Genomic DNA, 21,832 nt, shown 5'->3' on the forward strand with positions numbered 1-21,832 from the left:
TACCCCTGCGAGACCTTTTTGACTTTCAGAAATGCAATGCTCTGGTCAGGGAGCGGCGGCGCAGCCCCAAGGCTGCACAAGGAGAGGAGCAGCCGAAACGCTGCCTTCCGGCGAGGAGCCCGTTGTTTTCTGGCGAAACAAAAGCAGTCCCTGCTCAGCCGTCAAGTGAAGGACTCCTCAGCTGCCCGGCGGGCCCGGAGGCGGCATGGCTGGAGGAGGGTCGGACCCTCCCGCTGCCGTGCGGCCGCGCCGGGGGAGTGGAGCTGGGAGCGCCGCCCCAGCGGGAGGGGACAGAGGGGGACAGGAGGGGAGGCGGCCGGGCGGCTGTCGCAAGCCGGGGCATCGCGGGTGTCGCGGCGGGCTGATCCCGGCCGGGGAGCTCCATGGCCCAGCCGCAGCCGGCCGAGGCCGGGGCCGAGCCCGCCGGGCCGGAGCTGCCGGCGGGGAGCGGCCCCGTGCAGATCCGAGTGGCCGTCCAGGCGGCCGCCGAGGAGGACGAGGAGGAAGAGGAGGAGGAGGGGGGCGGCGGAACGCGGTGCCCCAGCTGCAGCGAGGAGGACTCGGGGCGCTGCGGGCGTTCCAGGTGAGCCCCCGGGCAGGGCGGGGCTGTGCGGGGCGAGCAGCGGGGCCGCCGCGGACACCCCCGGAACGGAGCGGGCCCGGCTGATGCAACGCCGAGGGGCGGGTGGGAGACGCTGGAAAGCCTCCAGCGCAGGCAGCCGGCGGCCGGCAGGCAGCTGCCCGCAGCACCCATGGCTCCGCCGGGCTGCCACCCACCCGCCCCCGACGGGACTGCCGGGCCCGGGGCTCCCCACAGCCAGAAACGCCTGTGATGCCCCCGACATTTCCAATTCACTGCGTTTTACAGAAATATTTTGGGGGTCAGCTGTAGCTGTGATTTGGAGTTTCGCTCTGGGGTTTGAGGTTTTGGTTTTTTCTCTCTTTTTGCCCGTTTTGGCTGAATGGCCTGAAATAGCTTTGATGCTTACCAGAATCGCTTACTTGTAAAACGAACATCCAGGATTTTTGTGCCAGCAAACTGCAGGAAGACAAAGATCTACTAGTTGTAGTTCATCCTGTGGTCTGTAGTAAAGCTGCAGATGGAGTCATAAATTGTCACATAAAAATTTAGGTACAGTAGCAAGAAATTCAGTATTCTATTTGAACATTTATTGTTTCTAACTGATTTTCTAACTTCATACATTGACTCACAATGAACTGCAATGTAGTATTTTTAATTACAGAGGGGTTGTAGGGGAGTGAGAAATTTTCTGTAGCTGCCAAAACTGTCAACTATGGACTACAGAAACAGGAGTTGAACAGAGCTAGGCACAGTGCAGGTAAGGTTTTTAGACTGAGTCAGCTTAGTTATTCCAAAATCATACGTGACTGTTGTATTTTTATAAAAATGTACAGTAGCCTACAATATTGCATTCCATGTACTGATTTCTTAGAATATTATTTACATTTTTTATCTATGATAGTACTACTTGTGAAGAGCTTCTAGCCCTGGCCTAGACTAGGAATAAAAACATGGTTATTTTTTCAAGCTTTGGAAGACAATAGCTCTTAAATATTCCTAAATGTCACCTATTTAATCCTCTGCAGCAGGTGCTGTCCTCAGAAATGTTTGCTGACAGTGTTGATGTATATTCAGTTCTTGTGGAGGTTGCCTTTTTGTAAATGGCCTCTTCCTGATCAGGAAAGGCCAGAGGTATTGCCATGGAGAGAACTCTAAAGACTCCACATCAAAAGTAGGTGAATGGAATTTACACATGCTTCTGCCATTTACATATAACCCTACCTAAGGATTTCCTTTTTTGGGAATGCAGCATCTGATAGGAAATTATTTACAAACATTTGGAAAATTATTAGGGATGATCTAAAACTGCTGGGAATGAGCCATCTCTCTCTCCAGCTGAAGCTTGCAGACAGCTTGCCATCAGTAGGCACCCAGTGCTGTATTCATGGTTTTGTTGACAAATGTGGACTGCCCTTGAGTGACTGTACTCTTGGAACTTATAAATTACATTGTCACATTGTGTTTATTAATGCAATACTTCATTCATTTGGAGACTCAGCTAAAACTTTTCAGAAGGTTAAATGCTATCCAAACAATTTAATATATTGTGAGATATTTAAAATTCCCAATCTGCTCTCTCTGTAGATATGTTTAGTTTCTTGTGTGACTAATGACCAGATGAGTCACCGTGCTGAAAGATTGTTTTTCATTCTGTTTTACGAGCATATCATCACAAAGCTCTGAATAAAAAAATAAAGTTGTTAATAACTACTAGGGTTTGGTTCTTTGTCAATGTTGACTGAAATTATTTATCAACTACTTTTGTAATACAGTTGATACCCCAGAGGTGCTACAAATTGATCGTTATCACAAATTAACATGGAGCTAGTTACAAATTTCTGCATTTATGGAAGGTGCTGTTTCCATGCAGCATTTAGTGAGGGCTGTTGTAAGAGCCCATAAGATTTTGTAAAAACTGACATGTCTGCCAAACATAGAAATAGTGTATAGGTCAAACTGTGACCAATATTTGAGAGGTGAAATGTTTCAGCCTGATTCAGTGTGACAATGCCGTAGGTCTCTGCAAACATGCAATTCATTTTTGTTGTTTTCCAAAGCACAACACCCCTTTTTGTCTCTAAACAAACATCTGCAAATATCTCTGCTAATAAATCCCTAAAACAAATGTAAGCCTGATCCAGAACTAAAGGCAAGCTTTTCCTAGCAGAGTGTGGATTTGCAAAAAGGCTGAAATGTTCCAAGCTTCTTGTACCCAGACTAATTCTGAATCAGTAGTAAATGAAGTAGTGGGAAGGGATTATCATGAATGAAAAACAAACACCATTGGTTTTTGCTTTCTTCTGAAACCAGCACCCACAGCTGGGTATTGGATATTTTTTACCATCCTAATCGTAACTTCATCTATCATCCTCCACTTCTGGCTTTGCCAAATAACAGAAATTCTTTGTCTTGGTCTCTCATTCTTGTCGTTCCTTTGAACTGTACCCTATTAAAGGCTAGGAAGATTTCTAACAGGGAGACTTCCAGGACTATACAAGTGTCCACATATATCAGATGTGTTGCCCTATCATCAGAAGAACCACAACAACTAAATGTAAGCTGTAAGTTTCAAAAAGCCAGGTGCCAGAGAACTGCTGTAAGTGGTGCCAGCAGCAGGCAGAGTCCTGTGCAGAGCCCCCTGACCTACCCACTCTCTCCAGACAGCAGCACAGGCACAGCACTGCAGTCACTGCCTCTGTCACCCCTGCACAGAACTGGCCAGGGCAGGGGATCCACCAGGCTGCATCCTCCCTGCCAGATCGGTCTCACAGCACTCCAGTGTGATGCCTGCTCCTTTTCCTAAGGATTCCAAAGCCTAAAAAAGCTAGTTAAGGCAATTTTGGGGAAATGCATGGCTCCTTCTTTTCATTACTAATGTACCTGGCAGACCAAACTAATACATGATTTATGGGGTAATTAGTGGATGATTTTATTTTCTTTAACATAAACTTTCATGATGATCCCACAACAAAACTAGACCACTAACAGCTTGAAAAAATGACTCTGACTTAAGACAGACTCATTATAGTCACCTGTAAATGGAAATTTCTATTTCAGCAACAAACACGTTGCTGTAACTGCACGTGGCAAGATGTTTATCTTGAATCCATGGCTGCAGTATTTTTTGAGGAATAGAATGCTCAACAGTGATCCATTTTGCCCAGGTACCCAGACAATAAGATGGAAGGTAAAGAGAAGAAATGAGAATGACCTCATGAGGTCATTCCTCAGGAGGAGCCTGCCTGTGCACATATAAACCTGTTCCTGAGGTACACGAGCTGGCAGGTTTGGCCCCTGTGCTAAACTGCTGGTTATGTTACTCTGTCACTCTGGAAGTGACCTATAAAATGTGCAACAGTCCTCCTTACTCCCTGGATATCAGCTCCTGCATCCATGCAGTGAAGAGGCTCAAGAAATCATGACTGCATCCAGTTGGAATATTCATTCTCTGGTATGTGACACTACTCATGAAGCACATAAAGGACGGGCCTATGTTTAATAGCTTCATACTGAAAAATATAACACTGTAACTGGAGGAACTTTATATAGTACCAAGTGCCAGGGCACCTTCATTTCATGTTTTGGCAGAGGATTTGAGTTGTCAGTGCTTTCAAGCCATTAGTGTAGAAGTCTCATTGTTCTGCACTGAGATCAGCTTTTGGAATGAGCTCAGGAACTCGAGTCCTTGTGCTGACTGGAAAGCTTCATGCTCTGAGCTAGCCTGCTGGCTCTGCTGGGTGGGTGATACCTGTCCAGTGCCCACATCTAAAGTCAGTTGGAACCATAATGGTTATGCCCTTTCATTTTGAAAGGCTGCTTGAGTCCACTAATTTTAGTGAAGATCTGTTGATAAAATGATTTAACTGTTTTCCAGTGGTGGGGAAAATGACGATGACTCTGACCAGAACTGGAAACCACCAGAAAATGACCTGATCCAGAAGTTAATAGCACAGATTGAATATTACTTCTCAGATGAGAACCTTGAGAAAGATGCCTTCCTTCTGAAGCATGTGAGAAGAAATAAGATGGGCTATGTCAGTGTTAAACTCCTCACCTCATTTAAGAAGGTAAGCTAACTTTTTAAGACTTGAGGGATCTTATGCAAGCCTGATGAATCTAAAAACAGTAGAAGAGATTAAAGTAACATGTTATACAGGCAACTTTATAGTCTTTGTCTTTATCTGCCTGTTTTTGCTATGATGGTTATGTTTGTAGTCATCCAGAACTTTCACTGCTGAACTTGTTGATGATTGGCTAGGGAAATAATTGGCTTAAAAGCCTGTATGCTTTTAAATTATCATTCTTTGAGACAGGAGGACATTAGATAAAATTAATTTCCATGGCAACTACTTATGAACAGCTGGGTCGTCCTGGTAAAGTTACATTCCTGTCTCTGAGAAGGAACAGTGAATCTGACTTTTGACAGAGAACTAAAAATGAAGAGTAGTATAAAGTATCTGGTAACTGATGTCCCTTAGACTTGAAGTGAGTTTTATTATTTTTTTCTTTTTTTTTTCTCCTTTTATTAGAAAGACCTATGTAAATCTGTAAGTAACTGATTTCTAGAGTTACATTAGAAACACTTTGTCAAGCTTCTAAATCTCATTGTTTTGCAGAGTTATTCAGTCTAGAAGTAAAGGGACTCTCAATTTTGTCAGGTCACTTCAAACAGATTATATTGGTAACTGATAAACTCGTTATAAACATGTAATGAAAATGGAAAAGTTTGTGGTGTTTTTTAGACTGAGATTTTTGAGGGAGGAAAGATCAGTTCAATACAATGAAGACCTACACTTAACAAAACTTCTTGTTTGGCAGATGTAACATCCATAGAACATACATTTTGATCATGGTTCAGGCCTAGATGTGGAATGACCAACCTCTACTTGAGCAGGCTTTCAGATGTAGTAATGATTCCCAGTTTGAGCTTTAGTGCCAGTCTTGTTTTCATTTGATTCAACAGGACATGAGCTTTACAGGAGCTCACTGCTGCCCATTACAGCACGAATACTGGGTACTTTCTCACTAAGTCTGCTACATGAAACTAAAATCCAGGGTTCTGCTTGTAGACTGAAGCCTGCATCTGCCTTAAAATACAGTGACTAGTTTGATTGGGTTTGCTCAGTTGTGTGCTTAACCTGTGTCTGTCCCACAGGTGAAACACCTTACCCGTGACTGGAGAACCACAGCCTATGCCTTGAAGTACTCCAGCACTCTGGAGCTCAATGATGATAACAAAAAAGTTCGAAGAAATACTCCAGTTCCAGTGTTTCCAAGTGAAAATGTCCCTACTAGGATGCTACTGGTGTATGATATCCACATGATTTCTGAGCTGCAGGCCCTTAACAAAGAAGAAAATGGATGCATGCAAGAAAGGATAATGGAGCATCTCCTCAAAGCCTTTGTAACTTTTGGTGTAATTTCATCAGTTCGTATTCTCAAGCCTGGCAGGGATCTCCCACCTGATATCAGGAGGGTCAGCAATCGGTACACCCAGCTGGGAACCCAGGAATGTGCAATTATAGAATTTGAAGAAGTAGAAGCGGCCGTACGTGCTCATGATTTCATGTGTGCCGAAAACAAAGAGACCGGCATGAAAGTTGTCCAAATAGGCATGAAACCACCAAAGAAAAAAGTTCCCAAAGACAAGAACCGTGATGAAGATACCAGCAAGAGCCTTAAGAAGGCTCGATCCCTTAACAAGAGAGTTGAGGAACTTCAGTTTGCTGGTGATGAATCTTCAGCCAACAGCTCTTCTGACCCAGAGAGCAATCCCACGTCACCGCTGTCAGGACGCAAACGTACCACAGCAAATACCACAAGTAATTTGAGCCCCAACATCCACCCAACCAACCATTTGAGTCCTAACATGTCACCCAGATCAAGTCCTTGGAACAGTCCATCTTCACTACGAAAAGTAACCAAAAAATCTCCACTGGCTGAAGACAACAAGCTTAATGCAAGCACTAGCCCTGAAATTCCAAGGAAATACACTGATTATTCCTCAGATAGCAGCATCACTCCTTCTGGGAGCCCCTGGGTGCAGAGAAGAAAAGCCCAAACTCTGACCCAAGAGAAGAGCCCTGTCAGCAGTCCCATGTTGGTTCGGAAAATACAAAATGCAGACGGTCTCCCTGTAGGGGTGCTGAGGCTGCCTAAAGGTCCTGATGGCACCAAAGGATTCCACAATGGCTGTGAAAGAAGGAAGGCTATGAAGGGTGAATAGACTATTCTTTAAAAACAGTTTCACAAATCAGCCAACTGCTGGTGACCAAGCCTGGTGAAAAACTGTTGCTTGAGTGACTCAGTTAAGTCAGTATTTAATTTTAAAAGCTTTTGTATTTATATAGAGACTTTATCATTTGTATATTTGTATATTTTCTTCACAGAACAGATGAGGCTGGAAGGCATCTCTGGAGATTGCCCAGTCCACCTCCTTTGCTGAAGCTACAAGTCACTGATAGGTTTGAGTATCTGCAAGGACAGACTCCCCAGCCTGTCTGGGTGAGCATTCCCTTGTTCAACCACCCACACAGAACCAGTCTGTGCCCATTTTCCTGTTACCAGCTATGGCTGAGAAGTACCTGGCTCCATCTTCTTTACTTCTTCTCATCAGATATTTAAAAACCTTGATGAGATTCTCCCCCAGAGCCCTCTCCACTCCAATCTAAGCAGTGCCCACTCTCTAGGGCTCACAGGAGGGATGTGCTGGCCTTTTAATCAGCTGAATCACTTAGCTAATGCAGGGCCCCTACCTGCATCCATTCTTTTTAATGTATTATTCTGAAACACCTAAGTATTCAAGCAGCCATATAAATCATTGATGTAAGTACATTATTTGCCAAGCTAGGATCCTGAGGAGCACTGTGTACTTACACTTTAGTGGCTATATTATGAAAAGCTATGGAATGTTACCAGTCTCATCACAGGGAGCTGAGGTTTTGAAGACTGCCTGTGCTTGCCTCAGAAGGAACAGAGAAACCAATGCCACAGTGAGCAATTGTTCTCACATACATCACCAAAGCAGTATTGTTCAAGACTGCTTGTCTTGAACCAGTGTACATTTTCATGAGTAAAGACTGAGCACTGAGACTGCTCTGTAAGTGTTCTCTTGTATAATCAATGGAAATAAAAATATTAACTCTAGATCTATTTTGTTTACTTAAAAAATAAGTTGAGCTGCACACGAATAGATAACTTAAACCTCATCTTATACCACATGAAATTCCAGTAGCAGTTACTCAAAATTTCCATTGCATTCAGGGAAAAAAATCTTCTCTGCCCCATTACTGATGGTTAATTCTGTGATGATGCTTCACTCTGTGGGTCACAGTCACTTTTATACAATATTATAAACTAAACTGTAGTTGATAGAATTTGACAAGCAGGCTCAGCAAGAAGTGCTTAAATTAAAATTAACTATGATGCTACATGAAGTCAAAGAAGGAAACTGCAGTTTTACTTATAAAAGTTAAACTGGAAAACTAGCCCAGGGACAGCAAGAGCATTTCAAGTTCTAATGGTCATCTTGGGAACTGTGCATGACAAAGGTCTCATCAGATGGTGATTCTTCATTCCAAAAGTCCACATCCTGTCCAACTTCCTAAGTGTAACATTTCTGCTGTGTAAATAACTGCAGTAACTCACAGTTAGACTCCTATACACAGAAATCTCAGCTCTGTGTGTTGCTCTTTAGCCACCCACGTACATTCTTGGTTCTTTCACTGCACACAGATGGAATCCTCCAGGTGACCTCCTGACTCCCATGACACAAACTGCAGCATGTGCACATTCACAGACTTTGTGAGCTCTCAGCACCAGAACACACAGGCAGGTGCTTGGAGAGTGAACCCTGTGGCTGCCCAGGACAGGGAGAGCCAGGGGCTGCCACAGCAGCAGGGGGAGGCTGGCAGGCAGCACGGTGCTCCAGGGACTCACCCCACAGAATCCTGCTTCTCTTCTGTAGAGCTCAAACACACACACACACACCTTGAAGTGGTGGTTTCAAAAACATGGAGCTTGAGGCTATTTTTATTCCTTTTTTCACACAACAAACAGCAATTCTAAAAAGCATTTTAAGAATGAGACCACTTTGCCAAGTAGCTCAGTCACTGAAGGCATTCAAGATTCTTAAGTGCCTACACACCACCAGTGCCCAGGGCACCAGCAGAGACCCCCATGTGCTACTCAATCCACAGCAGCTTTAGTCATACATATACAGCAATAAAAACAGGTACAACATTAATTCCTTGGTATAAATATTTAGTTCTCCCTGAGTTTGTTTCTGTCTTCACATTCAGTCAAGAGCTCAAAACCTGAAAACAATACAAACCCCAAAAATACACACCACACGTTCAAACTGCTTGGCCAAATGCTGCCAACAGAAATGTTTTAAACACCAATAGCTCTGCCTTTATTTTGTTCCAGCTCTTCAATGTTTATATTATTATGACATATTTCAACTAAGTATTTTGAAAAATACTTACACATCAACTCAAGAGAAACAAGGTGGCAACACATCTGGCATTTTAGTCACTGGTTGAGAACCCTTCTCACCTACCAAAAGAACATTTACTTCTGTCCCCAGTTACAAGGGATGCATTCCAGTTGCCTTCATTTCACACAGGCAGTTTATGGCTGGGTTAAAAACCCTGAGGTCTGAAAAAAGCCAGGGACTTCAGTAAAAAAAGCTTATTAACTCAGCCAATACACCCCAGCTATTTAGGACAACAGTTTGGTTAATCAAACAGAGCTGGCTTCAGCTTATACCATTGCTCCCTCAGCTTGGATTTTACTGCATCTGAAGCAAAAATATAGTTGATTGATCCATAGGAAAGATCCCACATCTGTGATCGAGTCAGATTAAATGTTCTTGCAACCAGCTCATACTCTTGCGATAGGTCAGTAGCGAAGACGCCTTTATCATCAGTCTGGAGTTAAATTGAAAGGAAAGAAATAAAAAAGTTTAAATTAGTTCCTCGGTATCAAAAAGGTCTCTTTCTATAAATACAAACCAGTTTTATCTCGCTGTCTCACATTTTATTCTGCTGTTCTTTCATCTCTGCATGGTTATTTAATTCTCTATTTGCCCTATTTTCACTAAAAATGAATAAATTATTCAAACATATAAGAAAACTTCTTAAAATGATGGCACAATTTATCAAGAAAATAAGATTTCCTACTAAAATTGCTAGAAAGATGGCTATCAAATGATGTATATATTCAAGGTATGTCACTATGTGCAGGTCTCCTTAATCCTCTTTTCCCTTTCCCCAGATAAGCTATAAGGTGCTATAAAATATATATATATGTATACACACTCATGTGAACAATGCTGTGGATTATGGGGGTTAAATTAACAGGATAATACTAAAACCCTGCCAATGGCAGCACAAGCACTTGGCACCTGCAATGTGTAAAGACCTTAATGAGCTATCAGGAGAACTGTCAAGAGCAGGAGCTCTCATCCAGCACAAGGAACACCAGGTAAGCACAGGTGCATATGCAAGCACTGGAGCCGTGGGTTTTAAGAGAAATCTGTCATTGTGCAAAGAGCTATGAAGTTCACTGCTTGTATAACTGATCATTTTATCCCACAGAAAAAAGTCCTGGCTTAACAATAGAACCAAGATAAATACTAGCAATTCCCATTTGAATTAAAAGCATTTCTCAAACTGAACATTATGATTTTCTAAAAGCAAATTATTTGCCACAAGGTCAGAAATTGTAAGTCAGTTCTAATCCATAAACAGAGAAAAACTTTTCCAACTTCACTTAGCCCTTTGCTTAAATACATGCTTTAAAGTCAAAAAACTTACACAAAGCACTGCAGGATGGCCCATGCTGTACCAGTATCCAAAATGGTGTTTGTCACAGGAAGGCACTGTCTGAGATTTTATGTTTGATGTCATGCAAAATTCTAAGAGAAAAACAGGAAAAGAAATGAGGATATATTAAAACAAGAGACACGTTAATTGACTTAGAAAGGTCTGAATAAAAATTAAAATCAGCTACTGTTGATTTTCTATGACTCTTGTAATTTCTTTTGAGAAAAGTTTGCTAATTGATTTCTTTGGGGTATGAAATTTAAAGAGCTTGCAAAACTAGGTACAGAACCACCACACAGTCTTGTACACTAATGACAAATTATGATTTGGGATTTGGTTTTGCTTCCATCTGAGACATCGGTTGTTGTCTGCTGCCACAAAGGTGCCAAAAACCCCACAAGTGTCATGAGTGTACCTTTATAGGCAAGTTTCTTTGCCACATTTGTCCAAGTCACCTTGGTCAGACACAAACTGGTGTCACTAGATCAGCAGCACATATCCTGTTCTGATATCCAGAGATCAAGTCCTGGTAAATATTTTTTTCCTTACCAATAGGTATATGATTCTGCTGAACCAGTGACACGATCTCTTCAGAACCTGCTGCTGTGGAGTTGAGAAATGTTCCATGTCCAATTCTGTCAGGAGGCAGGCCCAGGAGAATCTTGGTCTCCTCTTCTTGATTTGGAATCTAGAGAGGATATATGTCACATTCTGTCAAGGCAGCATAAACCAGCACATTATATAATTACAATGGACTTTCAGTTCTATTTTCACAGCATCTCTTACCCAAAAAAAGTGTTAGTGAAATAGAAACAAGTAGAAATATGCTGATGACATCATATGTCCTGGTTAATTTCCTGAAAAAATAACTATCTTCAGTAATTATTGGGCTTCTCAGAGCCAATTCTAGCCACCATTTGAACAAAAGCTCAACTCTTTCTACTGTTCCCAGTGGAACTAACAGAGCTCACTGCTCATAAAACTGTGTGGATTTCACTACATGATTGCTGGTCTTAATACCAGAAAGAAAGCAGTGGATCTCTTAGAAAGCTCCTAATTTCACACCTAAACCCACAATTTATATAGTACTGGAAGAAATAATCAGGCTGTTCAGATTTAGAACCAAAGGTTGAAGATTTCTCCTTGTTTTCTTGTCTCAAATACCCCAAACCATTAATACTTTGGCCTGAGAAGTCAAAAATGCACAGGAAGTAATTTTACTTTCATCAAGATTTTCACAAAATGAAAATTACAGAGAAGCAGCAAAATAAAAAAAAAAAAACCTGGTACCTCACAAAGATGCAGTGCCAGCTTCAGACCTGCTTTTTTTGCTTCAGAGAGCGGCTCCAAAAAATCTTGACCATGTCCTGCCTGGAAAACAGGAACACAACACTGTTCTACAGCTTATTTGACAAAATCCCTGTCATTACCATAATTGAGAAGTGTAGCAACATCCAAACACTACATTCAAACACAGTTACATTTAAATTATTCCACTTTTCCCATTATTTCAGTGTGGGATGCAGCGAGTCAAACAAGCCTGTGCCACATGGTTTAGACCAATGGATCAAACTACTGGTGTTAGCTCAGATGATGCCTAAGACTTACAAGCCAATTGTCTTGATTTTGATACCTTTTACACAGCTAGCACCTAGAGCTATTTCACTTCAGCTTGGGGACAGCTGTCCTCAAACATTTTTGCTTCCTTAATACGAAATGAACACTTGGTGCAGTAAACAAAATGTAAACTACTGACAACTTGCCTCCACCCAGTTTTCTGAATGGGACAATTGAGGCACACACACTTCCCAGATAAACACTGCATTTCAATGGGTCCTTTCTCAGTCACACACTAATCTAAGGGTTCTTTGTTAGAGTATCTGCCCCTTACAGCAACAGGGATTAACCCAGCATCAATCCATTCCAGCTAGGCACAAAAATTGGACAAAAACTTGTGAGAAAAAAACTATGGTTAGAACCACCTGCTGTTACACAACGTTATACATTTATCTTCAAGAACATACTAAAATTAACCAAAAACTTACAGTGGGATCACCACTGAGGTCAAGTCCTACTACAACCCCATCACTGGAAAGCAGGAACTCTTCAGCAAGTTTAACAGTCTGCTTAGCAACTGCTGGGCCATCTCTTCTGTTTATTGCTATTAACAGCCTGGGACAGAAATGTATTAAATTTTTTAATTAAATTATTATTAAATTATATACAAGCTGTAATATCAATAGCCCAACAGGTCTGATACCAACAAAAAATGGCAATTCATATCCTTCATGGCTGAGTATAAAGAGTATTTGTATAGGAAACTGTTCTAGGAATGAAGGCACCAAAGTGCAGAGGGACACAGATAAATAAGTTGGCCCATGATATGCAATGACATACATGAAGGATGACAATTCTTCAACTTTCACAAACAAATCTAGTAAGGGTTGCTACAGAGGCTCTAAAAGACAGGAGAGCAAACTGTCTGCAAACAGCCACTGACACCTTCTGAAACTTCTCTGCTGCTCAGGACCAGCTCTTCTTTACAGCAGGTGCTTGTACAGTAATCAAACTAAATCTTTGCAACGAAGCTAAGCTGTGAAAAAGGAGCCAAGTTCTTTTCCTGAAAACGTTGCAAAGAATAGACAGTCTTAAAGATGAGAGGTTTTACCTGGTTTTCTTCTTTACCAGTAAAAAAAGAAGATAAAAAGTCAGGTCTCCATATTAATTACCTGTTTCCACTCCATGTAATCTGGTTTAAAAACAATTTTCTTTCCTATACAGATGGCTTGTAAACCTCTCTGCAAGCATGACCAAGCATCAGACTACACAAACCCTTGAAACAGACATGTTCCACATGCTTTATTTACCTTACATCTATATCCAAGCCTTCTTCTTGACACTGCTTTATACCCTCAAGTACAGTTTCAACATACATCCTTTTGGTCATACCTGCAAACACATGCACACGTTTGGAACAAACATATTTTCAATTATTTTTATTATATTGCAGACCCAGCTCTCTAGTCTCCTAAGTTTCATGTTGCACCTCCTAACCCAAGTAATTCTAATTCTGTCTGCAAATATAGCTTTACTGTGAAGCACATATTTGAACTAAACCTCTTCCTAAGCATATGGAAAAATTAAAATGACTTTGTGTGAACCAGAGAATCGCAATAGGACTTCTATTATGTGTTTCTACTAAACCACACTTAGAAGAAAAAACCAAAATAACAAAAGTAAATTATATCAACTATTAAAAATATTAGCAGACTCAGATGCCATACTCAAGTGAATAACCCAATCTCATGGGTCACAGACTTATGACCAACCCCTTTTTTCCCCTCAAAAATCTAATAGGAAAGTGACATGCTTTTACATGGTTAAATCTTAGCTTTTGTATTTAAAGTATATTTTTATTGAACCAACTAAATTTGACTTTACTTGTTAACATCGCCTTCAACTAAGTTTTATAGTGCTAGAAGATGACAAATTTAAAACCAGAAAAGTCTGGTACCTGTTGAATTTTCTTCTCTTGGAGTGCTTCTCAATTCCAGATACTTAACACCATCATCAGCAAATTCTTTAATGACATCTTTAGTTATCTGATTAAGTAAAAGTGTATCCAACATCATAAAAGTGATACTTATAATTAGTTATATTTTCATTTACAACTAAAAGACCCAGTTATTTTTTATTATGAAACACTTGCAATGTTTTCAGGCCCAATGTGTTTTTAATGGTCCCCATATCTGTGGAAATACTACCACACAGAAGACACATGTGATTCCTTCAGGGATAGTGAAGAGAGTTCAAGAGTTTTACAATAATTATTCTGACCTTCAATTGAAAAAGATATTTTTTTCTATTATTACTTGGAACCCAATGCTCTTAATCCAAGTGGTTGTAACTGTGTGTAATGCTTGCTTGTTTGAAGTAAACTTTTAATTAATTTACCAGTAAAATATCTTCAGTCCTCGTGGTAACCTGATAGATGATCTGAAACATCTGAAAACATCTAAAATAAAATTGAAAAAATTAATTGGAAAGACAATGAATGAGCATGTAGGAAAAAAAAAGTGCAACATTTTAAAAATACCTACCCACTGGAGTCAACTAAACAAACTGTAGCTTGAAATACAAAGAAACATCTGAATGGCAATTTCTGATTTTAGACACTAACAAAGCATTTGCAACAAAAGTTGTAAGTACCACAAAACTTTTATAAGGAAAAGGAAAACATGAAGTTTCCAATAAAGGAAACTATGTGAGTCAATTTTCTCTGAAAGGCAGATTATCTAAGTGAAAAACTTCAATCCTTTCAAGAAGGAATGAATCAACAAGAGTTGTCCTTTTAGTTTGCAAGCACTAAAGAAATGACTCTGTAGATACAAATATCAAAAAAATCTATGAGATTCTGCTCTAAATCTTAAAAGCATATTTTCTCCAGTTAGTGTGTAAGGCCACACATTTCTGGTTTCAGCTTAAATAAAAAACCTTTGGTAAACGTTCATCACACACACGCATATACTCACTCATCTAAGGTTCTTTTCTTTCCTTTGTCAATCACAGTCATTCCATTCTGGATCTGAAGGTTTGGCTTCTGGGCCATGAGTTTCTTCATAGTAGCAGTACTGATACAGCCATTCAAATGAGCATGGAGTTCCTATAGAAATAAAAATCACTGGACTTATGAAAAGGATGGCACCTGCACCTCGTTTGTACTTCTGTTCTTGTAGCCTACATCAGTGTTTCACTCTGAGTTTGAAAAGAACAGTTATCTGCATTTTGCTAATAATAACTTCCTTAGGTTTCTGCAACTGGTTCAGCTGAGAACTGCCCTATTTCTTTGGTGGCTGCTGTTGGCTCAGGTCTCCATGGGAGCACAGCTGGCTCAGCAAAGAGCTCTCCAGACAATTCTTGGGGTGGTGTGATCCAAGCTGAGGAGGAAGCCAATAGCAGCCTCGGTATTACAAAAAGTACACTAAGGATTCAAGAACTCTCCCCATCCACTGCAAATTAAATGTACATGTCCATCATTCAAATATAGCAACAGGTGTCTACCCACTCCCCTTGCTTTTGCTCATACTCTGAAGTTTAAACTCACTCCAGAAATGCAGCAAGACTCTGCCATGAGCAGCAACTGCACTCCTTTGCCTGAGGTCTCTTTCTGCCTGACTTCCTATTGCCATCCTAACTTTGGGCTCCAAACCTATGATCCTCAGCTCCACTCAATCACTTCACCTTTGCTCCTTATCTCCGGGCTCCTGACTTAAGGAATAGGTCTCTAGCGCCCTCCCAGCTCGTTCAGAATGTATCCACAAAGCATCTACTTTGTTACCTACCTCTCACCTCCCTGTACACATCCATTCTCAATAGGAAAAAAATTCAATAAATACTGCTCAAGCTTTACACTGGAAAACATGTTGAAATTGTAAGCACCAGAAGCTGTGGCTGCTTACAGATTCTGGTAACTGAGCCAGATACACAGTGCTACAACTGTGTTATATTTCTCACAAGCTTACAATTACCACACAATTCTGTCAGACATTAAACATACACGCTGAAAAGCAACTTAGTGAAAAGGAGCACTGGAATGCCAGGATGGTGTGGTCTGAGTGGGTTTGCTGGTTGCCCGTGCACTGCCTGTGCAGAGCTCTGTGCTGGAGTACGTGCCCTGGGGGTTTGGTGAGTGCGGCACACGAGCCGCGATAAATCCACACACACGCCTACGGAAGGCTTGCACTGATATGCCAGAAGTAAGGCACACCCTGGGGACGTGGAGAAAAAGTGTTATCCGAGGCAGACTTCTTGGCTAGACTGAAGGGAAATAGGACAAAACGGGAAAATGAAGATCGCGCTCAACTGATTTAATTGCAATTAGATTAGTAAAGTCTGTAAACAAACCGGACGGGCAAACACCCGATGCATTTCGCGGTGGGATAAGGCCCTCAGAAACCGCGCGTTTGGCAAGAACTCCGAGACAGCAGCAGCGTCTGTCGCTCTGTCTGCCTGTCCGTCTGCAGCCCGAGCCCGGTGCCGCCGGAGGAGGGTCCGGGCCCGCCGCCCCCCGCCGCTCACCGCTTTGGGCAGCCGTCGGTAGAAGAGCAGCTCCCGCTCGCGGTCCCGCTCTGCCGCCATGGTGGCTCCTGTGCCGGCGGGGCGGGACCAGCCGGGGCTCGGCGGCGGCGGCACCGCCCCCGGCCCCACCCCCAGCACCGCCCCGGCCCGGCCCCAGCACCGCCCCCGGCACCGCCCCCCGGCACCGCCCAGCGCGGGACCGCGCCCGCCCCGCGCCGCTGCAGCGGGACCGAGCCGAGCCCGCGCCAAACACTGTCAGCATGAACGCCAGGAAAGCTTCAAGGGGCAGTTTATTGAAGCGATAGCATTTCCAGCCCGTCGGCTCCGCAGCGCTACAGCGGCGGCCGCTCCAGTCCCGGTCAGGGGCACGCACGCACGGCCGAGCATCCACCGCGACTGCACAAAGCTGTCCTGCAATGGCACTAGTCCGCTACATCATCGCGTCACAAAGTCCTAAGTGGATAAACTCATCGATTATAGTGCCAGTCTTTTTTTAAAGTAATTTGGCAAGCTTGCTAGCACAAGAACAGGAACTAACTTTCACAGATATGCTGGTCAAACCCAACCAAAATGAAGTTATTCCAGAACAATCAAAAAATCTATTTCAATTATTTCATATTTAGCATTTAGTGATACTGCAGTCTAATTCTAAACTCCCCCACAATTTAAAGTCGAGTCCCTAAGCAGATATTGGCTCTTGCTATGTCCCAAACCAAGAAGATAATGTAATTAACATCATAAAACATGGTGATTTACATACCACCCACATAACTCAGGCAAATAAATTATCCTCCCACAAATACAAAAAAAAAAATCCTGACATACTTAGGGAAGTTAGCCTTAGAGTTAAATTCAAGCATAGAAATATGAAGTAAACAATTCAGTATTCAAGTTAGTTTACAGCTCTTTGGGGGCCTGACAGATCATCCAAGCTCAAACACAGTGAAGAATTTGGTTAGCTGCTCAACTTTTTTTCATAGAAAAATACCATGTCCATAGAAGAAATGAAATTAATTTCAACTTACTCAGTGATCCACTCTTTTATTTGACCTTAGTTAAAGGCAAACCAAGTACAGATACTGTACATTAAAATGTATGCACATAGAACAAACAGTTGTTCTGCATTCTACTTTAAAGGCTCAAACCTCCACACTTGTTTATTTAGAGCCCTTTGCAGGCAATGACTCCTCTGAGAAACACATTGCACCCACATTTAAATATAGAGAGATCCATCTGCAGGTCCCACATAGCCAACACCTATTAGCAGCACATCAATCAGTGTCCATATTCCAAGTCCACCGAAGCTGAAGAGTTTTCCCAGACCTTCCCGCCACTGACCCAAATAGAAACGATCGGCACCAAATCCACCAAGGGTGATGCTATAAGAATAAAAGTATGATTAATTATTATTATTTTACAGGAACTTGGGTACCCAAGTGTTTTTCCTCCAGCTGTGTTTGCTGAAGACAGCCAGCACTGCTGCATGTGAACCCTTCATGCATTCTATGACCACCATTTCAAGCTAGACTATCTGAAATACTGGTTATCCAGCACACCTTTAAAAAATACCAAGCAGAAAACCACAGAACCTGAAGATTTTAAAGAAAACTAATCTATTTTAACTTGACATTATCAATAGTTCCTGCTTACCTTAGTGCCAAGGCAGTAGACCACTTATAACCTCCAGTCCAGTTGCAATAGAGCATCTTAGGAAAGACACGGTTACCTAAACATCAGAAAATATTAAAACCTTAATGCAATAAACAAAGACCATTTTATAAGGAAGAAAATGACAAGGAAGAAGATACTCTATTTTTCCAAAAGGAGTCTCAAAGGGTTGTCACTGAGAAACAACTGTCAACACACAAGCTCATTTATACCCTGCAGTTCTCTGTTTCATCAATCTTGGTCCCATATCAGAAAAGTGATTGAACAAACAGCAGGAAAATTAAGCCTAGTTGGATGGAATCAGTGTATTTTTTTAATTGGCCTATGGAGACATTTGATATTGATTCTATTAGTGGTCTGAGAATCAGACCACTAGTAGATTAAAGTAATTTTAACTCACAGCCGTTGACAAAAATAAAAAGAACTGTTTTCTCTAGTGTGACAGTATACAATAATACAATAAGTCAATGTCTACAGTTAGATGTCGCTATTATGCTAAAAAATGAAATGTAACAATAAAAATTCAGTAGATTGATCAAGGAGCAGGCTGTTATTGCAAAAGGACACAAACAATCTTTGTATTCACCCATTACAAAATATGTGGAAAATTCTTTAGAGAACTCCACGTTTGCCCACCTTACCTAGACAATGAATGTGATCCCGGACTGTGCAAGTTGCATTGTATCGCTGTCGAGGGCAGGAAACTGTCATGCAGTTTGTGGAATTGGTACACACATAATCACTTGTGGCAAGCTGCCAGCAAAACTGGCACGTCATGTTAATTGTAAAGTTCTCCTGCTCGTGGTTATTCTCATCCTGTAAAAGGACAGCACTATTACTTCAAGACTATTAAAACCAAAAATCAATGTGCAGTATCAAATTAGATTTCATGAGTAGACATTTTGGGCAAAAGAACAATTCTTTTGCTACCTTTTATAGAGCAGAATAGAAATCCACCAAAGAGGTATCAAAGTCACATTTAACATTCCTTATTCCTCCAATCTAAGGCTGCTGCCAAAAGGAGGACTCTTTTAGTTTCACCTGTAAGGTCAGTTTGTAGCTGTGACAGATATTTAGCCTCCCCACTCTCAAAATGTTTGGAATGGTTTAACTCAAAGGCATGGCCAGGTAACAGAAAGATCCAAGGTGAGAAAGGCAAACCAGGGAAGGGCAGGCCTGCCTCTTCAACAGCCCATAGTGAGTGATCAAACTTATCACAGAACTGCAAACCGGCCTACATCAGAACCTGGAAATCAATATTCTGCATTTTAAGATAAGATGACACAGTTTAATTACTTAAATCTGGGGTTAAGAGTAACAGGCTACTTACAACACAATGAACATGTGGCTTGACTTTGCAATCAAAAGTTGCTGTCTTCCCATATACACAGGAATAGTTTGTGTTACATGTCATGCAGTCTGGTGGCAGTCTACTGCAAAGCCCGTTGCTGGGACAATTAGTCAGGTAAGGTGGAATTTCTGTACTTTCTGAAAGGTGCAATAAATGAATTAAGAACATGAGTAAAAAAAGCTAAATAGCCTGAAGTATTTATATACATTATTTTATACATGGGCATAGACAAACACATGCACTGACACTGTATAAAGTGCTTTCCTCACTACACATGGAGCAGCATTCCCAGCCTGTGCTGTGAGGGTCAGAGGAGCCACAGGGCTCAGTGAAGGACAGCAGCCAACACTCCAGCACAGCACCAGGACTGAGCTGATGGGGATTAGTGCCACCTCGGCCAGCGCTCCTCAGCAGGAATAATCAGTTCAGGAATAGCAGTGGGTGACATGGGTAACCTACTTTAAGTTGAGCTCTAATTAGGGCTGCAGCTACCTCAGCCATTTGCTGTTTGCACGTGTACAGAATCACCTCCTAAAGTGCCAGCAAGAACAGCATTTCTGTCAGTCCTGGTGCACCCTCAGTGAGCTAGAAAGCTGTACTGATGTTGGACAGGGAGCAAGTTCTTGCAGGATGCTAGAGTCTTCCAAGAACTTCCACCATCCTGAGGGGTATAAATCACATATTCCACAATGGCACTATATTCTACCATTTTCTAGTTCTTACATGGACTAGTTGTCTAATTAGATAACCCAAAGCAATTGTTGTGATCATTGAAGAGTAATTCATAATGTGCTACACTGCAATGCTTCTTACCACTGTGAAATCATGTAATCATCAGGTTTCTAAGACCCAGTTTAAGAACTTTTGGACTCAAGACTGAGAAGGATCCATGAATAACAACCAAAAGAAACAACATGATAACTTACCTACAGCTTTGAAATAGGGAGCGTTTGTACTTGTTGAAGTTAGGCTTTTTGCCAGTGTAGACTGCGGCTGTGAAAGCTTTGTCGTCATCAAAGATCCTGCTACAAGACAAAAACAATGGAGAAAGCGACATTTCTAAAACAAATTTCATCTTCAGAAACAGTTTGATTTCAGCACTCTGATATGAAAATGCAAATGGAAAGTGTAATGAGATTACAAAAAAATCTGTTTTCCTATTATACTAGCAGTGGGATATTTATGCTAACATTAGAAACAACAGTAGAGTGGAATTGTTCCTTTAAGACAAGGAACTACATTTATTTCCATTCAATCTATATTTTGATTCGTGAGAATTAAAGCACTGCTCAGAAAGCAGATTTTACACAGGGTTTTCTACTGAACAATACCATTTAATGAAGCAACGCAAGCAGTTCTTTGACAGAAGGATGGAGCAGAGGAAACGCTGGGAGGCACGGCTGTGTCCGTGCGGGCGCTGCTCTCTGCGGGAGCCGCCGGCCGAGGGCTGGGACAGCCGCGATGTGCCAGCTGTGCCGAGCCCCCACGGCAGCCACCGGGCACGGCGGAGGAAGGAGAGGCAGCTTTGTCACACCACCCACCCTGAGCGTGCCGGGGAGCCCCAGGACGCTCTGAATCACACGCGTCCGCGACAGAGAGCAGGTACAAAAGGTGATGTGTAATAGAGCAGCACAGGAGCCGGCGAGTGGGGCCTGGCCCGTTTTCTGCCCTCACACCGAGCACCTCAGCGCCAACCCCGCAGAGGCGGCACAACGAAATGCGGCCATGCCCAAACACCCGCTTCGCCCTCAGTCAGGGGAGCGGCAGCGATTCTCACCCCACGGCGGGGACCGCCACCCCCGCAGCCGGACCGGCGCTCAGTCCTGGCCGCGGGATCGGCCGCTGACGTTCGGAGAAGCCGTCCCCACCCCAGTCCTAGCCAGAGCCCCTGCCCCTTCTCCCACCCCCGCCGCCCTGTCTCGGCCCTGTGGCCGCGCTCACCACGGCCCGAGAGGACGGAGAGCTGTGACAGGAACAGCGCGGCCCCGCAGAGCCCGCGCAGGGCGCGCCGCCACCACCGCGCCGCCATCTTGGTGCGGCCGGCGGGCCCCGCGCCGCTGCCAGGGGGCGGGCAGGGGGCGGGGCCGGGCCGGCTGAGGGAACGGCGGCGCCAGGGCGGCCCCACGCGGGAGCGGGCACCGGCAAAGCCCGAAACCCGCTCTGAAACACCGAAACACCCTCAGAACGTCAATGCTGCAGGCTCACTACATCGCACATGGAGCACGGAAGCGATCGTCCATAAAAAAGTAGGTATGTATAAAATATAGAAATAAAAATCTCCCGCCCCGCCCCGCGTTAATTCTGTCAAGCGGAACAGAAAGCTTT

The 21,832-nt window shown here is 42.8% G+C and overlaps 3 protein-coding genes across 6 annotated transcripts; 1 reads left to right on the forward strand and 2 right to left on the reverse strand.

Annotated features, from left to right (window-relative positions):
* The first annotated feature begins 297 nt into the window (after positions 1-297).
* LARP6 (La ribonucleoprotein 6, translational regulator) lies at positions 298-7,729 on the forward strand. The gene is made up of 3 exons (XM_054642053.2): positions 298-583; positions 4,458-4,650; positions 5,739-7,729. Exons 1-3 carry the CDS (start codon positions 384-386, stop codon positions 6,807-6,809), a joined length of 1,464 nt encoding a protein of 487 aa, XP_054498028.2. The 5' UTR covers positions 298-383; the 3' UTR covers positions 6,810-7,729.
* Positions 7,730-8,579: 850 nt separating this feature from the next.
* Positions 8,580-16,605, reverse strand: MAPDA (N6-Methyl-AMP deaminase). 3 transcript variants are annotated; one of them, XM_054642054.2, is made up of 10 exons: positions 16,489-16,605; positions 14,943-15,073; positions 14,365-14,425; positions 13,925-14,012; positions 13,278-13,359; positions 12,456-12,582; positions 11,701-11,781; positions 10,960-11,098; positions 10,402-10,502; positions 8,580-9,513 (listed from the first exon to the last, which is right to left on the reverse strand). In XM_054642054.2, the coding sequence occupies exons 1-10, from the start codon at positions 16,546-16,548 to the stop codon at positions 9,322-9,324; spliced, it is 1,062 nt and encodes a 353-aa protein (XP_054498029.2). In that variant the 5' UTR covers positions 16,549-16,605; the 3' UTR covers positions 8,580-9,321. The 3 variants fall into 3 exon arrangements, with proteins under 3 accessions (XP_054498029.2, XP_077041783.1, XP_054498030.2); XM_077185668.1 differs by having other exon boundaries at positions 11,701-11,777; positions 12,452-12,582; XM_054642055.2 differs by lacking the exon at positions 16,489-16,605 and adding an exon at positions 16,315-16,476.
* Positions 16,606-16,760: 155 nt separating this feature from the next.
* On the reverse strand, positions 16,761-21,599 carry TM2D3 (TM2 domain containing 3). 2 transcript variants are annotated; one of them, XM_054641955.2, is made up of 6 exons: positions 21,449-21,599; positions 20,434-20,532; positions 19,487-19,644; positions 18,798-18,972; positions 18,139-18,214; positions 16,761-17,867 (listed from the first exon to the last, which is right to left on the reverse strand). In XM_054641955.2, the coding sequence occupies exons 1-6, from the start codon at positions 21,534-21,536 to the stop codon at positions 17,702-17,704; spliced, it is 762 nt and encodes a 253-aa protein (XP_054497930.2). In that variant the 5' UTR covers positions 21,537-21,599; the 3' UTR covers positions 16,761-17,701. The 2 variants fall into 2 exon arrangements, with proteins under 2 accessions (XP_054497930.2, XP_054497931.2); XM_054641956.2 differs by having other exon boundaries at positions 20,434-20,529; positions 21,449-21,577.
* Between the last annotated feature and the right edge of the window lie 233 nt (positions 21,600-21,832).

Source organism: Agelaius phoeniceus, chromosome 13 (genome assembly GCF_051311805.1).
Source record: "Agelaius phoeniceus isolate bAgePho1 chromosome 13, bAgePho1.hap1, whole genome shotgun sequence".
Classification (NCBI taxonomy): domain Eukaryota; kingdom Metazoa; phylum Chordata; class Aves; order Passeriformes; family Icteridae; genus Agelaius; species Agelaius phoeniceus.